The following is a 21,821-nucleotide window of genomic DNA, read 5'->3' as shown; positions in this document are numbered from 1 at the left end:
GGCTCCCTTTCCAGGTGGCTCCCTGCCAAGTTCTGCCCATAGGAGGTCAGAGGGCTGGAAGAGAGAGGAGCCTTCCTTCTTCCTCATTCTCTTGCTCTTTGTCTTCTTCTAGGGGTGTCTCTGAGGCAGGGGCAGTTGTGGCCCTTCCTCCATGCTCCCAGCTCCTGGGACAGAAGCCGGTCCTCTTACACTTCAGGTCTAGGTCACATTATCTCTTGCCTTTGTGACTCCCAGCCTTTGGGGAGATATTGGCTTTCTACATTACCTAATCTTTGGTCACCCTATCTTCCTTCTTCCTGTCACAGCACCTGGTAAGCAATTCACTGTGTGAAAGCTCCTCTATTTGAAGGACCTAGCATGGCTTCTGTTTCCCTGACTGGACTGTGACTGATACAGTGGAACTCCCATTAGTTATAACAAGTGCATGGCCTTGGGGTCAGACAAGACGTTTGCACACCCTGGCTCCACTCCTTACTTGCAGTGTGACCTGAGCCTCTGTGTTTGCATCCATAAAATGGGGATGATAATAGACTCAGCTTCATAGGGCTGTCAGAAGGATTTAAAAAGATAACAGTAGAAGTGAAAAGCTTAACACAGTGGGATAGTGAACATCCACACAACATGAGGGTTTGTTTCTAGATGTGTGTGTTGTTTTCTCATGTTGGCCCAGGAGTGTTTGGGATACCACTGGGAAGGGCAAGTGAGGCAGTGGGCCTGGGCCTGGGTATCTGTCGGCAGCAAGGAGCTGTGGGAGGCTTGAATGGGGACTGCCTGGAGTACAGCAGTCTTTACACCCCTGATCTCCCTGCCATTCCTCCCAGTTTGGTTCAGAGCTTCAGCTAAGCAGCAGAGGCTAGGCCCTCCCTGGGGCCACCTGGTGCCATGGCTTTTTCCCCAAGTCTCGAGAGCTCAGGTAAGAGAGAAAGGGTCAGTGCCTCAGTCTGAAGAGTCGCTGGCAGTGTGGCTTTTAAAATCAACTTATTCATTTCACCTAATTAGCCAATGACCTAACACAAACCTATAATGTTATTTTCCCCTCAGAATGACACTCGTGGGGTTTGGAGAGCTACGGTATTTTATCTGCTGCTCAATGGCCAAACCTCTTAGCACTTGTTCGCTTCGACACTCCAGTGGGGATTTGTGGTGTTGGCCTTGCCTGGGAGTTATCTGGGAGTTGCAGGGCCTGGGAGCCGATCGATGTGCCATCCTTCAGGCTTCTGTGGAGTGACAGGTCAGCATCTCCATTGTAAATGGCTTTCCCTGGGCTTTTCATCTCTAGGAGGGAAGAGTCGTGCTGAGCAAACCAAGACTCTGCAAACTTTGGAAGGATCCGAATCAGCAGAGACAACCTGCATCCTAAGCAGGTCACCTGGACAGTGTAGACTGCCTACCTGACTCCGCACTGTCAGACGCTGCCTTTTCCCAGGTGGTCCTGGAGAGCTGGAGCTGGGAACCATGTATTTCGAGTAGCTCCAGCAGCCCAGAGTGCAAGGCCTCCACTCTACAATGTGCCCTCACTGCTGGGAGCCCACTTGCCTCACAAGCGTCCTCGCCTTCAGATAGGTCAGCTTCCAGGGTGCTCAGTATGGCCCCCTAGTCTTTGGCTACTTCGCTCAGGTCTCCTCTCCATGAATGAAGATCCTACTTGTTCTGTAAGGCTCTAAGGAACCTTCCTTGGCTGTCCAGAGCCCGCTTAACTCTATCCTTCTTGTCTTCCTCTGTATTGTATAATAGACATGTCATTATGTTTTGCTTTAAATGATTCTCCAGGTCTTTGTAAATGTCAGGCTGGAGTGTCTTTATTGGTTTCTATAATGCATGAGATTGCCTGGTCAACCCTACAGGAATCTGGACTTCCTTTTGGGGCCCTGGGTACAGTTCTGGGTACTTGTATCAAGAAGACAGAGCTTTTAGAGTATTGCGGCGTGGGCCAATCACCTAAACTTTCCCACCTGTGGATAAAGGAAAACTATACACCAAACGTTTTCAGACTTTGTGCCAGAAACACTTGGGAAAATATTTAAAAATATGATTCCCAAACCATACCCCTAATATTCTGCTTTAGTAGTTTTGGAGGAAGGGCCTGGGGATGTGTATTTTAAAACCAGATTCCCCCAGGTAATTCTGATCTCCAGTGTGCGAACCCTGGCACATGAGCCAGCCAATTACCCTTACCACTATGCCACATCTTACATTTCTGAGGACAGTCATATTTCAAGCATTTTGTTCCATTGATCCCATAAACTACGGAAATAGTCCAGAAAGCCTCAGGCTTTTTACCCAACGTGAATCTTTCAGGCCACCTCTCAAACATAAATCAGGCAGGAGGTGTTCTCCAGACCTCAGGTCCTGAGTTAGGAAATGGAAACTGCATCCTTCCCAGAAAAATCATCATGAAGCCTTTGATTTTTAATTCTCTTATCTAAGATTTGGAAGCTCCTTTAGCCAAATAGTTCAAGAATCTCCTCTGCTCTAGTCATTCCCTGCGAGACCCCTTCCAGCTACAGGAGCTCACTCTTTTGCCATGTTGATGACTCCAAGAGCAGCCTAACCTGTTAGAATCTTCATCATTAGAGGATCAGTATCCATATCTCTGTCCTTTTAGGCCATGGGTCTTATCCTAGAGTGGTGGTTTTCAACCCTGGCTGTACCTCAAAATCACATATTAATACCCAGACCTCTTGCACTAAGATTTGGATTCAGTTGTTCTGCGGTGAGGTCCTGGGCTTGGTTCTGATGCGAGCTGGATTTGAGAAGCCCCTGGAACAAGCCATGTAGCTTACATGCATGTGTGGTGCAGTATGAGGGGAAACAAATTGGAGCACAATTTAAGAAAATATAAACACTTAGCGCACAGTTTAGAACTTCCCTTACTACACTCTAGTTATTTCTCATCACTGAGGTGTCTTACTCCATTTTCCAGATAATTTTAAACATCTTTCTCATTGTTGCAATTTGTTTCAAAATGACACTGATGGTGGCCACCCTCTGATCCCTGCTTGCTGACCGGACAGACTTCCGCTCTCGACATAGTTGTTTGGTTTACTGCTTGCCTTTAATGCTGCTTTTCACCATCTGTGCCTTCTCTGGCCCTTATTTTTTTGTGAGGGCAAGATTAACTTTCTGGTCCACTAAGTCATCTGAACCTTTTCTCTCCAGAACACCAAAAGAAAGGAGTAGAAGGAAGTCTGCAGCCATCCCTTGTGTTTTTCTCCATCATCTTATTTCCAGTGTGACCTAGCTCCCGGGCTGGGTGGTGTCACTCTCTGCTGTGGTGTGCTGGGGGCACTGGTGTGGAATACAGATTATCCACCAACACCCTCCAGCCACACCCAGGGACTCCTGCCCGCTTCAGTTTCCAAGACAGGAATGTGCTTGTTATGCTGAGCACTGGAAGACGGCTTTTCACATTCCACGTGGCTTCCCTGCAACCTCCAACCGGAGGATGCACATCCTGCCCAGTTCCTCCCTTTCTCCTCCCCAGACCCTTGCACGAAGACCCAGCCAGCCCTCAGGAAAAACTCACTACATCTAATTCAGTTAAATTTCTCACTCTTCCCACATTGGATCCACCCGAAGAGGCAAGCCTGAGAAGTATTAGTGTCAGGTTTTGCGTTCTCACTTCAGCAGGCTGTTGCCGTCCTTGTTGGTGACAGTCCCTGGTTTCCCAGCCCCTGTTGCCTGGTGTTGAGCCCAGTACAATAAGCTAGTTGTAGGAGTCGGGGAGAGATTTGTTAATATGAAGGTGTATGATTCCTACACACGCTCAGATTTCCAAATAAGCATATTGTCTCTTTGCGGTGGAGTTGTTCTCACCCTGTGCAACTGGTTTATAGGATTCATTAATTCTGCTATTAGAAACAGATCCCTATTAAAGTCAGTTAATAAACTGTAATAGTCTCTCAGTGAACTCAAAGCCAGGAAATATAGGAGCCTGATGGTAGCAATGCCATGGGGAGGGGGAGAAACACTGCTTCTGTTCCTTGGCAGGGAAGGGCTGGTGCCCATTATTTACACATGCAGCAAACTTAAGGCATGCCAAAGGAATGTATTGCAAAAACGTAGGGGAAAAGAAGAAAAATCAGTGCAGCCTTTGTGTTTTAGTCTTATGGCAAGAAAACCTGCATTGTGTAAAAAGATTAAACATATGAGAACAAAATGAATCCTACATTTGACATTATGCTTTCCTCAAATCTACATGTGTGAAGCTTGGTTATTTTAGGTCCCCACAGTTCAATATAGCAGCCATTAGCTGCATGTAACTACTGAGCCTCTAAAATGTGACTAGTCCAAATTGAGATGTTCAATGTGTATAAAGTACACTCCGGTGTTTGAAGGCTTGGTACCAAGAAAAGTGAAATATTCAATAAAAATTTTATATTGATGAAATTATACTATTATTATTTGTCTGAAGCAATGAAAAATTATAATATTTTAGATATGTTGGGTTAAGTAAAATGTATTATTGAAATTTATTTCACGTTTATTTTTTCTTTTTAAAAATGTGTCCACAGGACAATTCCAAGCTACATACGTGGCTTGCATTTCTGTAGGACAGTGTGGAGGAGAGTCATCCACTGGACAGGAGGCTGCTGACTTCTGGAGATGAGTGTGGGCATGTGGTTGAGAAACTCACTGGCCCATCTTAGCCTCTCCTTTGCCAGAGTCTGTTCTTCCTGGAAAGCCAATCAACAGAATGTTAACACGATGGCCAAAGGGAGCCATCTTCCACTGAACTGTCTTTTGGAAACCTCAGCCCAGTTTATGTTTTTTCTTCGTTCAAAGCAGAAGTGCTACCATGAAGGAACCAGCCCAGCCCCCATGTCATACAGTTGGGGAAATATTCAACAATCATGAATGTACTAAGCATCTCCCAAGTGCTAAGCACTTTCCTGAGCACTGGGATGCAGTGGTGGACGACGCAGGTAAGCTCCTACCCCCCGGAGCTTACATTCTGTAGTGGAGGCAGACAATAAACAGGTATGTAAATAAATGAACAAGATGCCTTTAGGCAGTGATAGCTACATGGATGTCAAATAAAGTGGGGACACTGAGTAGAAAATGATGGGGGTTGGAGTGGGGACCTTAAACTGGATTGTCTAGGAAAGCCTCTCTGGGGAGGTGACACTTGAGTTGAGATTTGAATGACAAGAAGAAGCCCATCATGCAGAAATGTGAAAAATCATTTCTTTAGGTAGAGGGATCAGCTGGTGCAAAGGCCCTAAGGCTTCACCAAGCCTAGTGTGTTTGAGAATCAGAAGGAAGACCCATAGGAAGGGTGTGATAGGAACTGGGGATGGAGAAGTGTCAGGGGACAGATCATGGGGGAACTTGTAGCCATGGTAAGGGGTTCCAATTTTAGTCTGAGACTCTGGGAACCCTGCGGAGTTTCAATCTGGGAGTGACGTGACCACTCTGGCCCCTTAGTGGAGGATGGAACAGAGGTGCGAGCCTGGCAGCAGGAAGACCACTGAAGAGGGTCCTCCCAGGCAAGAGATGGTAGTGAGTGAACCAGGATGACGCAGTGGAAGTGGAAAGAGGTGGTTGAATTCAAGATTTATTTTGGTGGTAGAGCTGTCTGGAGTGACAGATTATTCGGCTGTGGAATGTGAAGGAAAGAGAGGCATATGGATGATGCCTAGATGTTTATCCTGAGCAACTGGATACTTGAATGGTGGTGTCCTTTACTAAGATGAAGAGGCCTGGGTGGGAGAAATGAATTTTGCAACAGGTGGGAATTAAGAGGGTTATTAAGAGTGCAGTTTCAGACATGTTGAGCTAAAGGTTACATTAGAAATTCCAAGTGAAGACAAGGAGGAGGATCTTGAGTCTACGACCCAGGATAGAACTCAGGGGAAAGGTCTGGGCCTATGATAGAAACAAGGAAGCCATGGGCACCTATGTGACATTTACAACTGCAGATCTGGATGGGCTCCCCAGGGGTGTGAGAGTAGATGGGGAATGGCAGAGTTCTGGAAACCCCATGCTTTAGGGCCTTCCCATATTTAGAGGCTGAGCAGAAAAGAGAAGCCAGCAAAGGTGAAGGTAAACTTGATTAAAAGTACAGAGCCACACCTGAAAAAGTCTGAAACTCCTTAGCCCTGTGTGGTGTCAAGTATGAACTCTTAGTTTTTGGCCGTTTGCTGATTTGTGTTTGAGGAATTCCCAGGCCCAAGGAGGCTCAGGGTTGGGTGGGGAAGACATGCTTCTTGGGGATGCCTCAGGCAGCAGTCTTGCTGGCTGAGTCCCAGGGTGTACCCAGGATGCTGCAGAAGGAGCTTTTGTTCAGTATAGGATTTTAGACACCCATTTATGAGAGCAATCTAGGAAGGCTGCATGGAAGAGGCAAGTCCTGAGCAAGCCTTGAAGGGCAGAGAGAATAAAGATATGAGAGGGCCCTCTAGATATGAAACCAAACCTTGAGGTGGAAGTAGCTCAAAGTGCTTGGAGGAAGTGGTGAAGAGGAAAGGGATTATGAAGAGGTCTAGGGTAAGTGTGACAGCTTGCTAAGTGTCTCTATTAGAACTCAATAACCTTTGTTTTTTATTCAAAAGTAGAGGTTTTGTTTGGTTGCATAAGGGAAATAGAGCTGGACAGGCCCACGAGTGACTGCTTGGAAATAATGCGCTTTTGAGGAGTGGAATTGATATAGGACTAAAGAAATTATTTAGGCAGATAGTGAGGGTATGGGAGCCCCTGGTAAGATTTTCCTTTTAATGAAAAGCAGCCCCCAAATAATTTTCTTTTCTAACAAAGAGCAGCCTGTAAAATCGAGCTGCAAGCATAGACAACCAAGTTGGAAGGTTGCACAGGTGAATGCCAGCAGTTGTGCCAATAAGAAAAGACTACCTGGGACTAGGTGTGTTCAAAATGGTGGCTTCACGTTCCCTTCTCTTTGCCAGTCACATGTGCAGTAAGGAACAGGCAACATGGCGCTGGCCGGGCAAAGACCCCATTTGCATAGTAAGGTTAGGTGGGGCAGTCAGTTTCCCCACATTTTATGTAAACATCACACCTGGTCCAACCAATCTTTGGGCCCTATGTAAATCAGACACTGTCTCCTCAAGCCTGTCTATAAAATCTGGTGCACTCCGCTGTGGGCCAGAATTCCTACTTGGGCTCCCCTTTCTCTCTCGCAGGAGAGAGAGCTATTCTTCTTTCTCTTTCTTTTGCTTGTTAAACCCCTGCTCCTAAATTCACGCCTTGTATGTGTCCCTGTCCTTAATTTTCTTGGCACGAGACAATGGACCTTGGGTATTACCACAGACAACAATGCAGCTTCAGAATGATGAAAGTGGTGTTTGAGGCTGATTAATTTGGCATGAGGCAATGGGAAAGGCAACTCAATTTTCAAAATATAAATCCTGTAGCCATCAGGTCTGGAGAGCTGGACACAGGCTACTGGGAAGGCTATGCCAGAAGAACTGGAGGATTCTGATAGCCTGGAGGTTCTGGGCCAGCCCTGAGGTGTCATTTGTAAGAGGGGCAATCCTAGTAGTTAGTGGTGGCTCCAGGAGTCAGATCCTCAAAAGCCAGAAGATCTGCATGGGCAGGTTTTATGCAGAGGAGGTCCTTAGGTGTCATTCCCAGGCTCTCCCTGCTCTCAAGAATGAGCTGAGTCTGTGGCACATGTGGCACCCTTTGAAAGAGACTTACAGCCTTGAAGCACCTGTCCCGCCTATCAGTGCATTGCTCTTCTTTGTGTAATTGTGTATTGAATGTCTATATCCCAAGCTGAGCCATAGTGCCTTGAGGGCAGCCCTGGTCTGCCTTTGTGCATCATGATATTCCCAGACCCCTGCACCAGGCCTGGAAAATAGCAGGTGCTCAATTAATGTCTCTGGACTGGTTGGAAGGCAGTGGTGTCCTCCTGGTCTGGACTGTCAGGCTGGGAAGACCTCACACAGAGGAAGAAGTCGTACCTTCCATTTTCCATGCAGCCCCTAACAGCTGTGGGATGCATGGCATTGGCAGCTTTAGGTATAGTCCTCACGCTGATCCCTACATCTTCCTTCTGTCTCTGCAAACTAGTCTCATGTGGCCACATGGTAGTTTGGGATTTATTTCTATACAATGTTCTTTGTTCTTTTTTTTTTTCCATTTTTGGTGCTATCCTGACTTGGGGAGTGGCCTTTATTTCTTGGAGCTTCTGAAACCCCAGATCTTGTTTGTTGAGACCAATTCTACTGAAAGTGGGGTGCAGGCCCAGGAGGGGATGCTGGGACACACCAGACTGAGCGCTTTGGGGGTAGCAAAAGATACCCCTGCACTCCTCTGTCTGCCACACCATCTTCAGCAACCATGTTACCTTCTGAGGTCTTTTTTTTTTTTTGAGACAGCGTCTACCTCTGTCACCCAGGCTGGAGTGCAGTGGTGCGATCTCCGCTCACTGCACCTCCACCTCCTGGGTTCAAGCAATTCTCCTGCCTCAGCCTCCTGAGTAGCTGGGATTATAGGCGTGCACCACCATGCCCAGCTACTTTTTTGTATTTTTAGTAGAGATGGGGTTTCACCATGTTGGCCAGGCTGGTCTCGAAGTCCTGACCTCAAGTGATCCGCTCATCTTGGCCTCCCAAGGTGCTAGGATTACAGGCGTGAGCCACCGCACCTGGCCTGAGGTCCTCTTATTATACCTACCACTAGGAAATGGCCCTCTTGTCTCTGGCTCTTATACTTAAGTTCACACAACCTGTCCAAAAGAACTGCCCTTGAAGTGAGCAGATTGAGCTGCTAGTGACCACACGTCCTGACAGTCCTGGTGGTTCGCTGAATTCCTTTTTCTATTGAACCTGGTGGTTCAAATAGAATTCCTTTTTCTATTGAACCACCTATTGAACCTGGTGGTTCGCTGAATTCCAGGTTCAATTGTGTTTTGTTTGTGTGCAGGGGTGGTGGGGGGTGGCGGGGGGTGGGGAGTGAGTGAAGGGTACATTTTCCCTTTGTGGTGTTTGGGTCATCAGGTTGACTCTGGGTTTTTCCATCTTCTCCTCCAGCACAGAAACATGGAGGGGCAGCTGAGTGTGATCCCAGCTGGCTTGTTCCTGGATGTCCTCTTTCACTGACTTTGGGGGAGACATGAGGGAAAATATTTCGGAAGACTCAGTTTCACCATCAGTCTTTCAAAGTCATCCTGAAGGAAACAAGCCAAGATAGGATACTTAACTTTTCTCTTTAATTTTTTGATTTTATTTTTAATACTGCGAAGTTCACACTGAAGTCCCTTAACATCTGGACTTCCAGCTGCGGGTGTTCTCAGTTCCTGCTTCACACTAGCCCTCAAGCCTAGGTGGGTTTGAGGACAAGATGACAAGAGTCATGTCTGGTAGCAGTTAATTGGCTTGGACCATCAGGACTGGAGATTGAGCTTCACCAGATGTGCCCCAGATTGAACAACATGGCTTCGTTCCTTTGAGCCTGCTCTGTCCTGGGACACTCACCTCCTCTGTCTGTTCTCCCTGGGTCTAGCCCCGAGGGCTCCATGAGCTCTCAGCACCCTGGCTACTTAGAAAAGCCACATGTTGTGTTCTGTTAGAGATGCACTATGTCTTAAAGATGCATTCTAGTTTGGAGTGACAATTTTGATAGAAGTTTAAATTCTGGGGAAACATAAAATATTTGACTATATTAAAAAGTAAAGCCTCAGTTGAGGATTTCACATTTCATACCTTAGAAACGTGAAGTTCTGTGTGTAATCTAACAAGGACCTATTTTGGGTCATGCAGATGAGCTCCTCTTTTTTTAAGGAGTTGGTAGTGCTTGGTGGGTAGAGACAGAGGCAGAAAAAATCCAAGGCAGCAGAAGGCAGTGTCCAAGTAAGTGCCTGGGAAGCTGAGCGCAGGAAATCTAGGGCAGGGAGGATTCAGGCTGGAAATCAGGAAGTTCTCCCAGAAGGCACCATCATAAGCATGAGGAGAAGGCACTGTCTCTACCGTCAGGGACAAGATTCACTCATAAGTTAAGCTGTCTAGATGTGTGACTTGGGTCTCCCTCAGTTCCATTTGGATTTTGCGGTGAGAGGACATGACCCTCTGGCCGTCTCAGCTTCAAGAGGTAACCCTGTGGTTCTCCCTGCCCTATCCTGTTTACCAAAGACCTCTTGGTTTCCAGGGTGTTGCCTCAACGGCCCACATAGCTACAGCTCTTTGCTGGTTACAGAGCGTCCTCACTGACTATCAGAGGCACAGTTCAGCTGGTGGAAAGAGAGGGAACAGAGTTCCAAGGGAGAGCAGCATGACAGGCTTCCTGAAATTTGAGTACCCTCCCATGCTGTTAAACATTTGTTTGCAGAACATCCTCTTTGATTAAGCCATTTGTCCTCCGCTTAAAGTATGAGGAGCCCCCTTGACCCCATATATGCTGGTCATAAAAGAATGTTTTAAGAAAAAACTCTCTGAAGTAGAATTCTATTTACAGAAATGGAGTTTTGAACACAGTCTCCCTATATAGAGCTGGGTGAGGTGAGTGACACTCAAGGGGTCATGCTTGCATTTCGAAAGCAGTCGCTTGCCTTTGAGGCACAAAGCATTTTAGCTACAGTAAGTAAATATTAGCCCCGGCTGGCTGGGAGACTGAGGAACAGAGAGGAGAGATCTATATTTCCTTCCCAGCCTCCTCTTCTGACCCAGCAGACCACTTAATGTGAAGAGGCTGTTTAACAACAAAAGGAATTGTGCTATTGTTGTAAGGAGGAACTTTGAGGTTGCTGGGATGCTCGTGAATATCCATGGAACTTATGCATATTCATAGAATGTGGGCATGATTGACAGTCCACACCTGAAATGTTCCCTGGAGCATCCTCATAAGTCATTTCAGTCATGATTGTGGGCATCGCCCTGACTAGGTGGGCTCTGCAAAGACTGGGCTCCCTTAGGTGGCATTTGCCTGGAGGATCATCTGGGGTACTTGTCTTCCCATTTATGCACAGCAGGGTGCCCCCATCCAGGTTACTCCAAGTCCTGCTTCAGAAAATAAGCAGTTATGGGGCAGCATAATTGGTACCAGAAGCTAATACCAGTAATTGATACCAGCAGCCACCCAGCAGCACTCAGGCGGTTCTCAGGGGCAGGGGCACTTCCTATCCTCCACCCACTCAGCCCTGGGCCAAGGCCCGTGAACGTTGAGCTCAGGAAAGGTTTGTTCCTGTTACTGTGCATCAGCAACCCAGTTTGGGCTGCATTAATAAGAAAAAGTTGGCAAGAGGTGGCCAAACGTGTGAATTAGATGCAGAGCTTTCTGTGGGATAGAAGAACAAATAATCAGGACAAAATATACTGTGATAAGGAAGCCTGCCCTTTTGTTTACTGACATGCATCTCTGCTCATGCTATTTAAAAAATGACTATTTCATTTGCAAGGTGATGAAAGAATGAATGGAAATTTACCTATGAGCACTTCTGTAATTGAGTGCCTATCTGCAGGATGAATAGTGGAAGGAAATTATCTACCACGGGCCAACTCTCTGCTTTCCTAGGACTGTGCATTCTATTCTTTCTGTTCAATGGAGGACGTTGTCTACTCCACCAAATTAACCAAACACAGATAATGTTGTCAAAGAATGACTCCATTAGATTTCACAGACGCCTGACACCAAGACAAAAGCCTCTACCCTCGCAGCATTTCAACTTCAATTTTTTGCTACATGACTCAAAAAATAAATTTGTTTTGCAGGCCAGAGATGATGAGTTTGACAGATTTTCAGAATAGAAAATAAAAGAAAAGTTAGCAATATTGGCTGGGGTGATTCCAGCAAAATTCATTAGGCAGTATCCCATACATGGGGATGCAGGCAACTTGGTGAACTGGAACCTTCTGATCGGGGGTTGGGGGGTCTGGCCCCAGCCTGACTGTGATGTTAACTCAGTTTGCACATTCTGCCACATAGAGATGATGACACTGAGATTCACAACAGTGACCCAGAGCTGAGAAGTCTGGCAGGGAACTGAGGGCTGGTGAGGGGCTACACCCACAGTCTCCAAACAGTTCAAACTCAAAATGGTGCTCAAGTAATAGTACCATGAAGGTCTCAGGCCTGTTGGGAGAACTGAGCAGAGCAGGGCACAGGACATCCTGGAGGTGGAACAGCTATCTGGGAGAGGAGAGCTTGGAAAAATTCTTCTCCCACAGTGCCACATGGGCTAATTTCAGCACGCATACAAACCTTCAGGAAGATTTAAGCGATCACGTGATCTCTGTCCATTTATTTTGTTTTTACTGAAAAGATCATGTAATAACAGGGAATCTTAGGAAACAACCCCATCATCTCACCACTCTGGATACAATAGTCACATTTCTGCACAGTTCTTTTCATATGCACATGTGGTAGCTTGAGTTTTTTGTTCCCTCTTCTCCACCCTCTGGCTGGAGCATGGCACAAACCTTCCTTGTAGGGCATACACCAAGTTGGGATAGCTCAAGGGACTCTTGAGTGACGCAGCTCAAGGAGGGAGTGGAGGCGGAGGCCCTTTCTGGGTAATAGCGCATGGGGTTATGCCTAGGGTGGACTCCTGGCAGAGTAGGGCATGATTGTCTGGTGCATTTTTGAATGTGGGACCTTCATTGCCTCCCTAGGGGACTGGCTCTCAAGCTCAATGGGGAAATGGGCTGGGAAATGAGGGGAGGTGGGTGAAGTGGATGAAGGAGTGCTGACTCTGAAGACTGAGGAGGCCAAAAGAGGGATTCTGGGAGGGGCAAGCAGAGGGAATTAAGAAACCAAGGAGGCAGTGGGGTTGGGGCTAAGAGAGAGGTGGCATTAGGAGAAGGCTGCCTGAGGGGCTGTGAAGAGGGTCCCAACATGTGCAGTTCTATTTTTTTTTTTTGAGACGGAGTCTCGCTCTGTCGCCCAGGCTGGAGTGCAGTGGTGCCATCTCGGCTTGCTGCAAGCTCCGCCTCCTGGGTTCACGCCATTCTCCTGCCTCAGCCTCCCGAGTAGCTGGGACTACAGGCGCCCGCCACCAGGCCCGGCTAATTTTTTGTATTTTTAGTAGAGACGGGGTTTCGCCATGTTAGCCAGGATGATCTCGATCTCCTGACCTCATGATCCGCCCGCCTCAGCCCAACATGTGCAGTTCTGAGAGTCAGGAAGGGAGTGGAAGCCCCATCCAAGGAGGGCTCCACACAGGTGACAGTGGGTGACTGGGTCTGGCATAAATGTCTTCCCTGCACCCCTTTCTGGATATCATGCAGATCAGTTAACAAGGGACAGACTGTTTCATGGCTTGTTCTGTTCTGCTCTTTTCAAAGTTTAGGGGTCAGAGATACAGTTTTACTTCCTGTGTGTGTATTTTCAGCCATAGTGTACCCACTAGGCTAAGTTCACTTATCCTTGCCTGGTGTGATCCTATGAGGGTTTGCCGGGTTTTCAATGACTGTACAGTCATTGGCTGAGCTGACTTGCTATGGTGTAGTGGGCACTGCACTATATCAGCTGAGCAGTATCCTGGCGGGCCCTGAGGACAATGTGACCAGGCAAGGCTTTTCTCCAAAGTGCCAGGAGAGACCCAACTTTTCCTTTGGGCCACTGTGGGGAGACTTTGGTCTTGTTGCCTTTATCCAGGATGAGGCCAAGGTCCCTTAGGGCATGGAGAACAGGTCCAGGCATTTTGAGCAGAAAGGGATTGAATATAGGGATTTAGAGGTTTGTCCAATTGTTGGAGGTGGGACGGGGGAAACAAAATTCAGAAAGGCTACATTCAGGATTTGGAAATGTAAGCATCTGGTGGGAAGCTAGCTGATGATTTCAACTGCCTCCAGCCTTGAAGCAGGAGATTCTCAGAGGAAACCTGGAGGCCATTGGTGAAACCTCAACTCATTGGCTCATAGCTTCCACCTGAAAATCAGGGCTTCTCTTTCTCTTCTGCCCTCCAAATCTCACATGAGCACCTCTCATTGGTATACTGTAATTGGAACCCTGCTGATATGGGACTCCTGGGATGTGGAAGAGGGTGTAGAAGGAGGCCTACTGATACTGGGTAGACAACAGACAGTTTGGCATGAGGGTCTTTGTAGTCCCAGTGCCTAGCACAGTGCCTGGCACAAGGTAAGGACTAAATACACAATTTTTGAAGAAATGAAGAGTGGGTGGGAGTACCACTTAGAGGGGCATCACTACTCCACCCAGAAAGACCATGCTTCTGCCCCTATGTTTCTGCCACCTAGGGTGGGATGAATAGTGGGTTTCCAGAGGATTTTTTCCCATTTAGAAGGAGAGACAGTCTGGGACTCCAGGAGGTGCTCTTGGACTTGGGGAGATGACAGTTGTGGCTCTTGTATTCCAAGCTTCCTAAGATGGGGAAATAAAAGCCCGTAGTGGGAGGTGTATCCCTGGGGGTTGGGTTGAAGTATAGAGGCGGGGCCCAACTGTGATTTCCCTTCTTCTACCTTACTGTTGCCTGGCCAGCTCTTACATGCAGATTATAATCTTAGACATCTTAGACACTTGGCATGGAGTTGGAGGAGGTGAGTTTGTTCAGGTATGCGGGTCAATCTGGGAAGTGTCTCAGGAAGAAAGCTATATTCATCAGTATTCTTGATTGTACACAACAGGCAAACCCCTCAAGCTGAAAAGGTTGTTTGACTCACAGAGTGAGACATTCAGGGGTGCTTGCCTTCAGGTAAGGTCAGATCTAGCAACACAAATGATGGTCTTTCTCTCTCCCCCTTCTCTTGGTTCTGCTCTGATTGTTTGTTCATGTGTGAGTCTAATTCTCCCCTACTACAGGTGGGCTTCCTTCATGTAGTCAGGGAAGATGGCTGCTAGCAGCTCCAGGCTTACGTGGCCCCAGCTTGGCAATCAGTGGAAAGCAAGCCTCCTCTCCACACCTATGTATATGCACCTGGAAATGAGAGGCCTTGCTAAGTTGTGTACACCTATACCAGTTACTGTGTTTGGGGAGATGTGGCACTGTAGTTGTTTCAGCTGGGCACAGCTGCCCACCTCTGTGGCGAGAGTCTGGGGCTAGAGGAGGGAAACAGTGACTGGTAGTCCCACAGGACCACAAGGAGAGCAGAAGGGATGGTTCCCCAAAGGAATAAAAGTTGCAGGTACAGCAATCTATTTTCAGAAATAAATAGAACAGGAAGAGGCTTGGGCTGGGATGATGGTGCCTCTATGCAGAGAAGAAATGCTGCACGAGGGCCTCAGTTTTGTCAGCATCATCTTACATGTGTGTAGCTGGGAGTCCAGCCAGGCCCTTTCCCAGCTCTGGTAAGGCTGGCCAGTGCCCTGCAGGCTGACTGGGGATGACGGCAGCTGGACTTTTCCCTGGAGCGTTACAAAGGTTCTCGCTTCCTTCGATGATGTTGTATTTGCCATGAGCTTATTTTGAATGTCATATTTGGTTTTTCCCTGGATACTGTGTCTGAAGGTAACTGGACCTTTCAGCTGCATGGGTTTTATGTGGAAAACACCCCATCCAGGAGTGATCCAAACACTCCCTTTCTCTCCTCTTTCCTTGATTCCTTAGTTCCCATCAACCTCCTCCTTAGGAATTGCAGAATTATGTATCTATTTGGTCAATATTTACTGAAAACCTACTGTGTGCCAGGCCCTGGAGATTAATTGTAAACAAAATCAGTCCAGGCCCTTACAGAGTTTAAAAGTCCATCAGGGAAGTCAGGTGTTCAATCCAAAGACATTACCCAGTTGATTAACATATTACTTAGCAGCAATGAGCTAAGTGCTCTGAACGAGAGGCACAGGTGTTCAGATACCTCAGGACTGACCTGGTCCATGGGGCAGGAGGCTCCCTTGAGAAGGGCACAGTAGGCTGAGAGAGGAAGGATGGGCTGGATTTTGGATTTTGATGAGATGAAAGGGGTGGGGAGCGAGGAGATGTGTTTGCATGCCCAAGCTCTGTCCAGGGAGCACAGGGCTGCTGGCTGGAAGGGGCAATGACTGAGGGTCTCCACTTGCCACCTCCAGCTCGCCTGGGAATAGGAACTTGGTTCTGTCCCACTAGAGCCCTCAGCGGAGAGGATCGGAGGAGTGGGTACTGTCTGGCTCCCCCATGCCTCTTCTTGTCTCTCCAGCCCCAGATAACTTGGAGGGGAGGAAGAGGTTCCCCTAACTGCACCTGGGCTGAACCTCTTGCATCAAGGCCCTGGCTGGCAGTGGGGCAGGGACACTGCTGTGGTTATGCTCACTGCAGGATGGCCTCCCTAGCTGCTGCATGAGGCAGAGAGAAAGGAGGCCAGGCTGTTGTGCAGGTGAGAGATGGTGGCTGCTACAGGAGGCTGAAGCAGCAGAGGTGGTACAGAGCGTCAGATTCAGGATGTGGTTAGGAGGTAAAGTCAACTGGTCTCATGGATGGAACTGGTTTGGGACACGGTGGTGTGGAGAGAGAGAGGAATGAAGGGTGATGGCAAGGCTTGTGGCCTGGGGAGATGGTGGTGCCACTGGCTGAGGTGCAGAAGGCTGGGAAGAAGCTGATTGGGAGGAAATTAACACGTGTTCTTCGACACTGAGTTTGAGGAGATGCCTGGAAAGCAGTTGGTCTCTGGGTCTGAGCTGGAGACACAGGCATGGAAGCTGTTGGTTCAGAGACAGTGAGCAAAGTCGCAGCAGTGGGCACCAATGTGTGGGGTCAGGATGGACCAGGCCTGGGGCCCGAGGAACAGAAATATTTGGAGGTCGGTGAGAGGAGAAGCAACCAGAAAACGGAGAAATGCGACCAGGTGAAGGTGACAACCTGCCTGCGATAAATCATGCTGGTGCTGCCGGGCTGCAGATGTGCACTTCGAGGACCCCCGGGTGCCAGGGCCTGTCGCGGCAGCGTGATGGATGAAGGCTGCTCCCCACCTCCCCACCTCCCGCTGGTGCCTGCTTCCTGCCACAACCAGGCAGTCTCTCAGGAATAGAGAAATAGCTGAGCAGCTTTGCCATGACAGCCTTTTAAAAGTGACTTTTAAAACTTCTTATAATTGTTGACTAAAAGGCCCATTGCTCCAAAGGCTCTGTTTGTGGTGGAAGAGGGAAAGTCATTTTAGAAAAAATGTCTGAGGAGGTGAAGCATTCTAGTAAATTGGCCAGGCAGCATTTGTAGCTCCGGGCTTATATTTCAAAAGCCATTAAAAGCCCCTCAAGAAAGGGCTGCAAAGTAGTTATTTTGAGAAAGGTGGTCATTTGCAGGGGGAGGGGAAGGAGAAAATGCCAGCTTGCAGGGCAGTGGGAGGAGGAAGCGGTTGGTCCCTGTTCCCCTTAAACAAAGCTTGTCCAACCTGTGGCCCAGGATGGCTTTGAATGCAGCCCAACACAAATTCATAAACTTTCTCAAAACATTATGACATTTATGCACCGACCTTTTTTAAAGCTCATCAGCTATCATTAGTGTTAGTGTATTTTATGTGTGGCCCAAGACAATTTTTCTTCTTCCCAATGTAGCCTACAGAAGCCAAAAGATTGGATACCCCTGCCCTAAACCTTGGTGCAAGACTGTGCCTCACCAGCCTTGGCCAGGAAGGTGGTTCCTCCCTGTCCCCTCCCTGGGTACTGTCTCTATCCCATCTGCATCTCTTTGCCCTTGCTTTGACTGCCCCCAACATTTGGAAGGACCGCTTCTCAGCACCAACCTTTCCAAAATAAGCCTATTTCGTAAACTCCTTTCCCTAAATCATCCTGGACTCTGATAGCTATCTGAATTCCTGCAGGCCATGTGGTCTACATGACCCCGCGCTTTCCTCTGAACTCCTGTTGTCCATGACAACTACATGGGCTGGGACGCCGCGTGCTGATGTTTCATGCAGGTCCCTGGCTTTCCCCCAGCAGGCAGGGATGTATGCTGAGAGAGAAGGGTGCTCAGGTGCTGCGGGGGATGAACTGCAGAACATCACCAGGTGCCTTTCCTCCTTGAGCAGTGTGGGGAGCTGGTACGTGGCACGTGTCGCATCTCTATTGTGGCCTTGTTATGTTTTATATGGGGCTACCGTAGCAAACACAGGCAGGAGGATAGTGTGGTGCACATGTGTGTAGTCTTTGGCTCTTCTGTGGTTGTCAAGGTGAGGGCAGCTAGGCAAGCTGGGCCAGGAAGGGGAGGCGTTACCAGCTGCAGACTGGGAGAGAGATGAGATGAATAAGAATTTGCAGATAGCACACAACCACCTCCTGCTGGGGGCAGGGTAGGAGGAGAGACGTTGTGCCTGCCAGCCACAGGTACCCCATGTCTCTGAGTCTGAATGGGCTCCCAGGGCCTGCCTCAGAGCCCTGTACCTAATGTGGGGTTGCAGACAGGTGGACTTCTGGAAGGGCAGAGTGGCTCACCTGTCAGGAGCTCGGAGGTATGGAGACGAGAAGCAGTGTCTGTGGCTTAACCCATCTTCAGTTCTAGAATTTTCCTGAGTCCCTGAGCACCGTGGGATGCTTTAGTGACCTCATAAGTTCTCTTCTACTGAAACTAGCTTGAATGGGTACTGGTCACAGTGGGCCATTTTCAGAGTGCCAGACCACAAAGGTCTGCAGGGATGGCTCACCCCTCGTGTTGACTCCCCCACTAGGTTTTGTCTCTGGGCCTGGTGCCCACGGGGTGCTGGGAAGATCCCAGTGTTAGAAGACCTGTGAACATTAGCTTACATGCCCAGGAGAAGAGGAGCACGTGGAACCCAGGGAAGCTGGTGTCTCACCAGTCAGGGGTGGCTGGCTAGATTCTTTTTCCCTGCCTTCCCTCCTTTCCCTTCCTCCACACCTCCTTTCCTCTCTACCTTCCTCCCTCTCTCCTCCCCTCTAATTCCTTCCCTTTCCCTCTCTCTCCCTCCCTTCCTCCATCCCTCCCTCTCTTCCTTCCTTATCCTCTGTCTCCTTCCCTTTCTCTCTCCCTCCCCTACCTCCATTAATAAATTAATTAATGTGTCCTAGGCCCACCGTAGGAGGCTGGAGATACAATGACTAAGGTCTATGCCTTCAGGATGGGGAAGGCAGACAGAACCGACAGCTACTTGGTAGGCATGGGGGTGGTGGGTTTGGGGAGTACAGGGCTGTAGGAGCCCACAGAACTGAGCGGGGACAAGAGACTTTCTAAGATTTCGGTTGTCCCTTGATGTTCTCTGTTATGGCTGGGTATGGCCACTGCAGGATGTCGTGAGGTTGGCTGGGTCAGAGCCCTATGCGTGAGGATTGACTGGGAGAGAAGGGAGAGCCCAGTACCTGTACATGGTGTCCCTTGTTTCTGTTCCAGCTCTCCCTTAGTTAAATGCAGTTTGGTGTCTTTTTTTTTTTTTTTAAAGTTTTTTTTTTTTTCTCTAAATCTAGTCTTACAGCTTAGCTAACATAAAACCATGTCCAGGAAACAAATATATGAGAAGAGTTCATTTGTCCACAATGATAAAATCTGGTATTTTTTAAAAAAACTTCCCTGTACAGACCTCCCTCTGAGAATCACAGCTGCCTTCATCCTTCTCACCCTGAGTTTGCTCCTCTGGGAAGTGAGATAGCTGAAGTAGCTGAATTTCAAGGATTATAACATTCCAAACCTCTAGAACCCATCTTCTGGAAACTCAAAATGTATGATTTAAAATTTTATTTTTACTTATTTTTGGCCTGAGGGGAAGAAACCTCAGAAGGAGAAAATCACCAGAGAAAAAGCAAATATGCTGAGCAGCAGGGTCTGGGATGGGCCCGTGCTCACAGATGAGCGGAGGGCCATGTAGGATTGGAATGAGCCAAGTTGCACTTGCTTTGGCTCAGCTATAGGTGTTGTTGGATTCTTGTGTGAAGGAAGAGCCTGCGGGCCAGTGTTGTCCTTGCACAATGGTGTGTGTTTGTGGGGGTGGGGAGAAGTTTAGCATATCTGGGTTTTCGTGGCTGTGCTCTGGGGCCAGGAGGATGTTTTTAGAGCAGACTGACTTGAGACTTGAAGCAGGAGGTTGGCTGGGTCCCCTGCGGCGGACTGGTTGACCTCAGGGCATGTTTGGGGAGCAAAACACTGCTCAGGTTATGAGATGGGTCTTTGAAGCAAGGGGCATTTGATGATGGAAGATGCAAATAAGGTACCCCAGTCCTGGGGAAGGAGGAGGTTGAGTTGGACTCCTACAGAGAACTGAGAAGACTGTAAATTAAAAATGAAATCCTAAGCATGCCCAAATGACTGAAAGGACCCCCTCTTGGCCAAGAGGACCCCAGAGAAACCTGAAAATCTGAGTTCTTGGCCATGACAGGGAGGGAAGCTGGACATGCCGGTTATACCCCCTCTCTTTTGGAGTTTAGGCACAACTGACCAGCATTAATGCTAACATAGAGATCCTAAGACAGATGGAACAGACCCTTTGTGGCAATAATGCCAAATTATAAACAAGATCTAAGGCCATGCAAGGCAAGGATTAAGTCAACCCTGCAGGTCATCAGTCTTACTACATAGCATCCTTATCTTAATTCAAAACATTCCTTTCTGCTGACTCCAAATTTTAGACAGAGCCTTGCTCCTTTAACCAATTACAAGAATCCATGAATCCACCTAAACTTGGAAGCCCCTGCTTCAAGACATCCTGCCTTTTCAGGCCAACCAATGTCTACCTTCCATGTATTGATTTGTGTCTTTGCCTGTAACTCCTGCCTCGCTAAAATGTATAAAACCAAACTGGAATCTGACTGCCTGGGGTGCCCTTTGTCAGGACCTCTGGGGATTGTATTTTGCCAGGCCATGGTCACTCATATTGGCTCATAATAAATCTCTTTAAAATATATATTTTTTTTTTTTATTATTTATAGTAAACTTTATTTTCATTGATATTTCACTTAACATAATTTCAAAGTCAGTCTGTGGTCTAAGATGAGCAAAAGAAAAGATATTCTAAATCTCTCAAGAGATTTTTTTCACACTGTTCCTCTGAGCAGGGAATGGGGTTTCAGTGTTCTCAATGTCAACACCTAACATTTTACCCTTGAGATTTACCTATAGATACAGAAAGAAGAGATGAAATCAATATACAAGAATCGATCTCTATGAGGGTCTCAATAAGCTCGTGTTACATGCTCGCCACCTCTGTAGGGTTATAATGGTAACAACTGATTTTCCACCCCTCCGCCAAATTTGGTGTCTTTTTTTTTTAGGTAAAATGTCAGATGCAAAAATGCTGCACTTATTTCTCTTAATACATTGAAAATAGTGGAAGATGCAGATTTTTAATCCTTCATGAGTCCAAGCTGGAACATGACTTCTGCTAATCAGATGTCATCAACATACGAACTCCAACTTTGGCGGCCATCAGCAAACTGGCACCTGCAATTAAACCTACAGGCATGAATTTTCCATAGTAGTAGGATCTCATTCCCATAACACCAACAAAAGTAACAGATGTAGCGGCTAGGAAACCCCAAACGTTCCTTGGATCCTGATACAGCTGGTAAGCACCCAGGCCGGCTAGACTGCCGAAGAGCAGCCCTGCAGCCAGGGACGGCGCCCTGCCTGTTTTTACATAGCCAACGATCCCACCAGAAACAACCAGCGCTGTGTAGCCAAAGCCAAACCAATGCAAAGGCACTAATGGGAAGAGGGGCTTCTCCATTCTTCTCTTCTCAGTCCAGAAAGGAGACGACCCAGGCCTGCATCTCCCGAAGGCCCGCAGGGTGCACAATCTCTTTAAAATATTTTACAGAGTTTGTTTTTTCCATTAACAAGAGGAAGGGTGGTAAAGGGGACTGAGGTGTCCTGGGCTCAATGCAGTCTACTCTTCAGTGGAGCCAAGGGTGGGCACTGGTCATCTCCAAGATTTCATAACACTTTTTGACTTGGTGAATCTGGCAGTGACACAGACAGGAGGCGGAAACACTGGGTAGAAGAGGGCGATTCCCTGGCAAAGGCCTCACCCTCAAGCCTGGATACCCGAGGCCCTAAATGG

At 47.8% G+C, this 21,821-nt stretch overlaps 1 protein-coding gene across 1 annotated transcript; it reads right to left on the bottom strand.

Annotated features, from left to right (window-relative positions):
• Positions 1 to 20,668: 20,668 nt before the first annotated feature.
• LOC134761428 (transmembrane protein 14B-like) lies at positions 20,669 to 21,557 on the bottom strand. The gene has a single exon (XM_063724249.1). It carries the CDS (start codon positions 21,486 to 21,488, stop codon positions 21,144 to 21,146), a length of 345 nt encoding a protein of 114 aa, XP_063580319.1. The 5' UTR covers positions 21,489 to 21,557; the 3' UTR covers positions 20,669 to 21,143.
• Between the last annotated feature and the right edge of the window lie 264 nt (positions 21,558 to 21,821).

Source organism: Pongo abelii, chromosome 4, assembly GCF_028885655.2.
Source record: "Pongo abelii isolate AG06213 chromosome 4, NHGRI_mPonAbe1-v2.0_pri, whole genome shotgun sequence".
NCBI lineage: Eukaryota > Metazoa > Chordata > Mammalia > Primates > Hominidae > Pongo > Pongo abelii.
The sequence above is the reverse complement of the archived record's forward strand: the minus strand, read 5'-3'. Positions and strand labels throughout refer to the sequence as shown.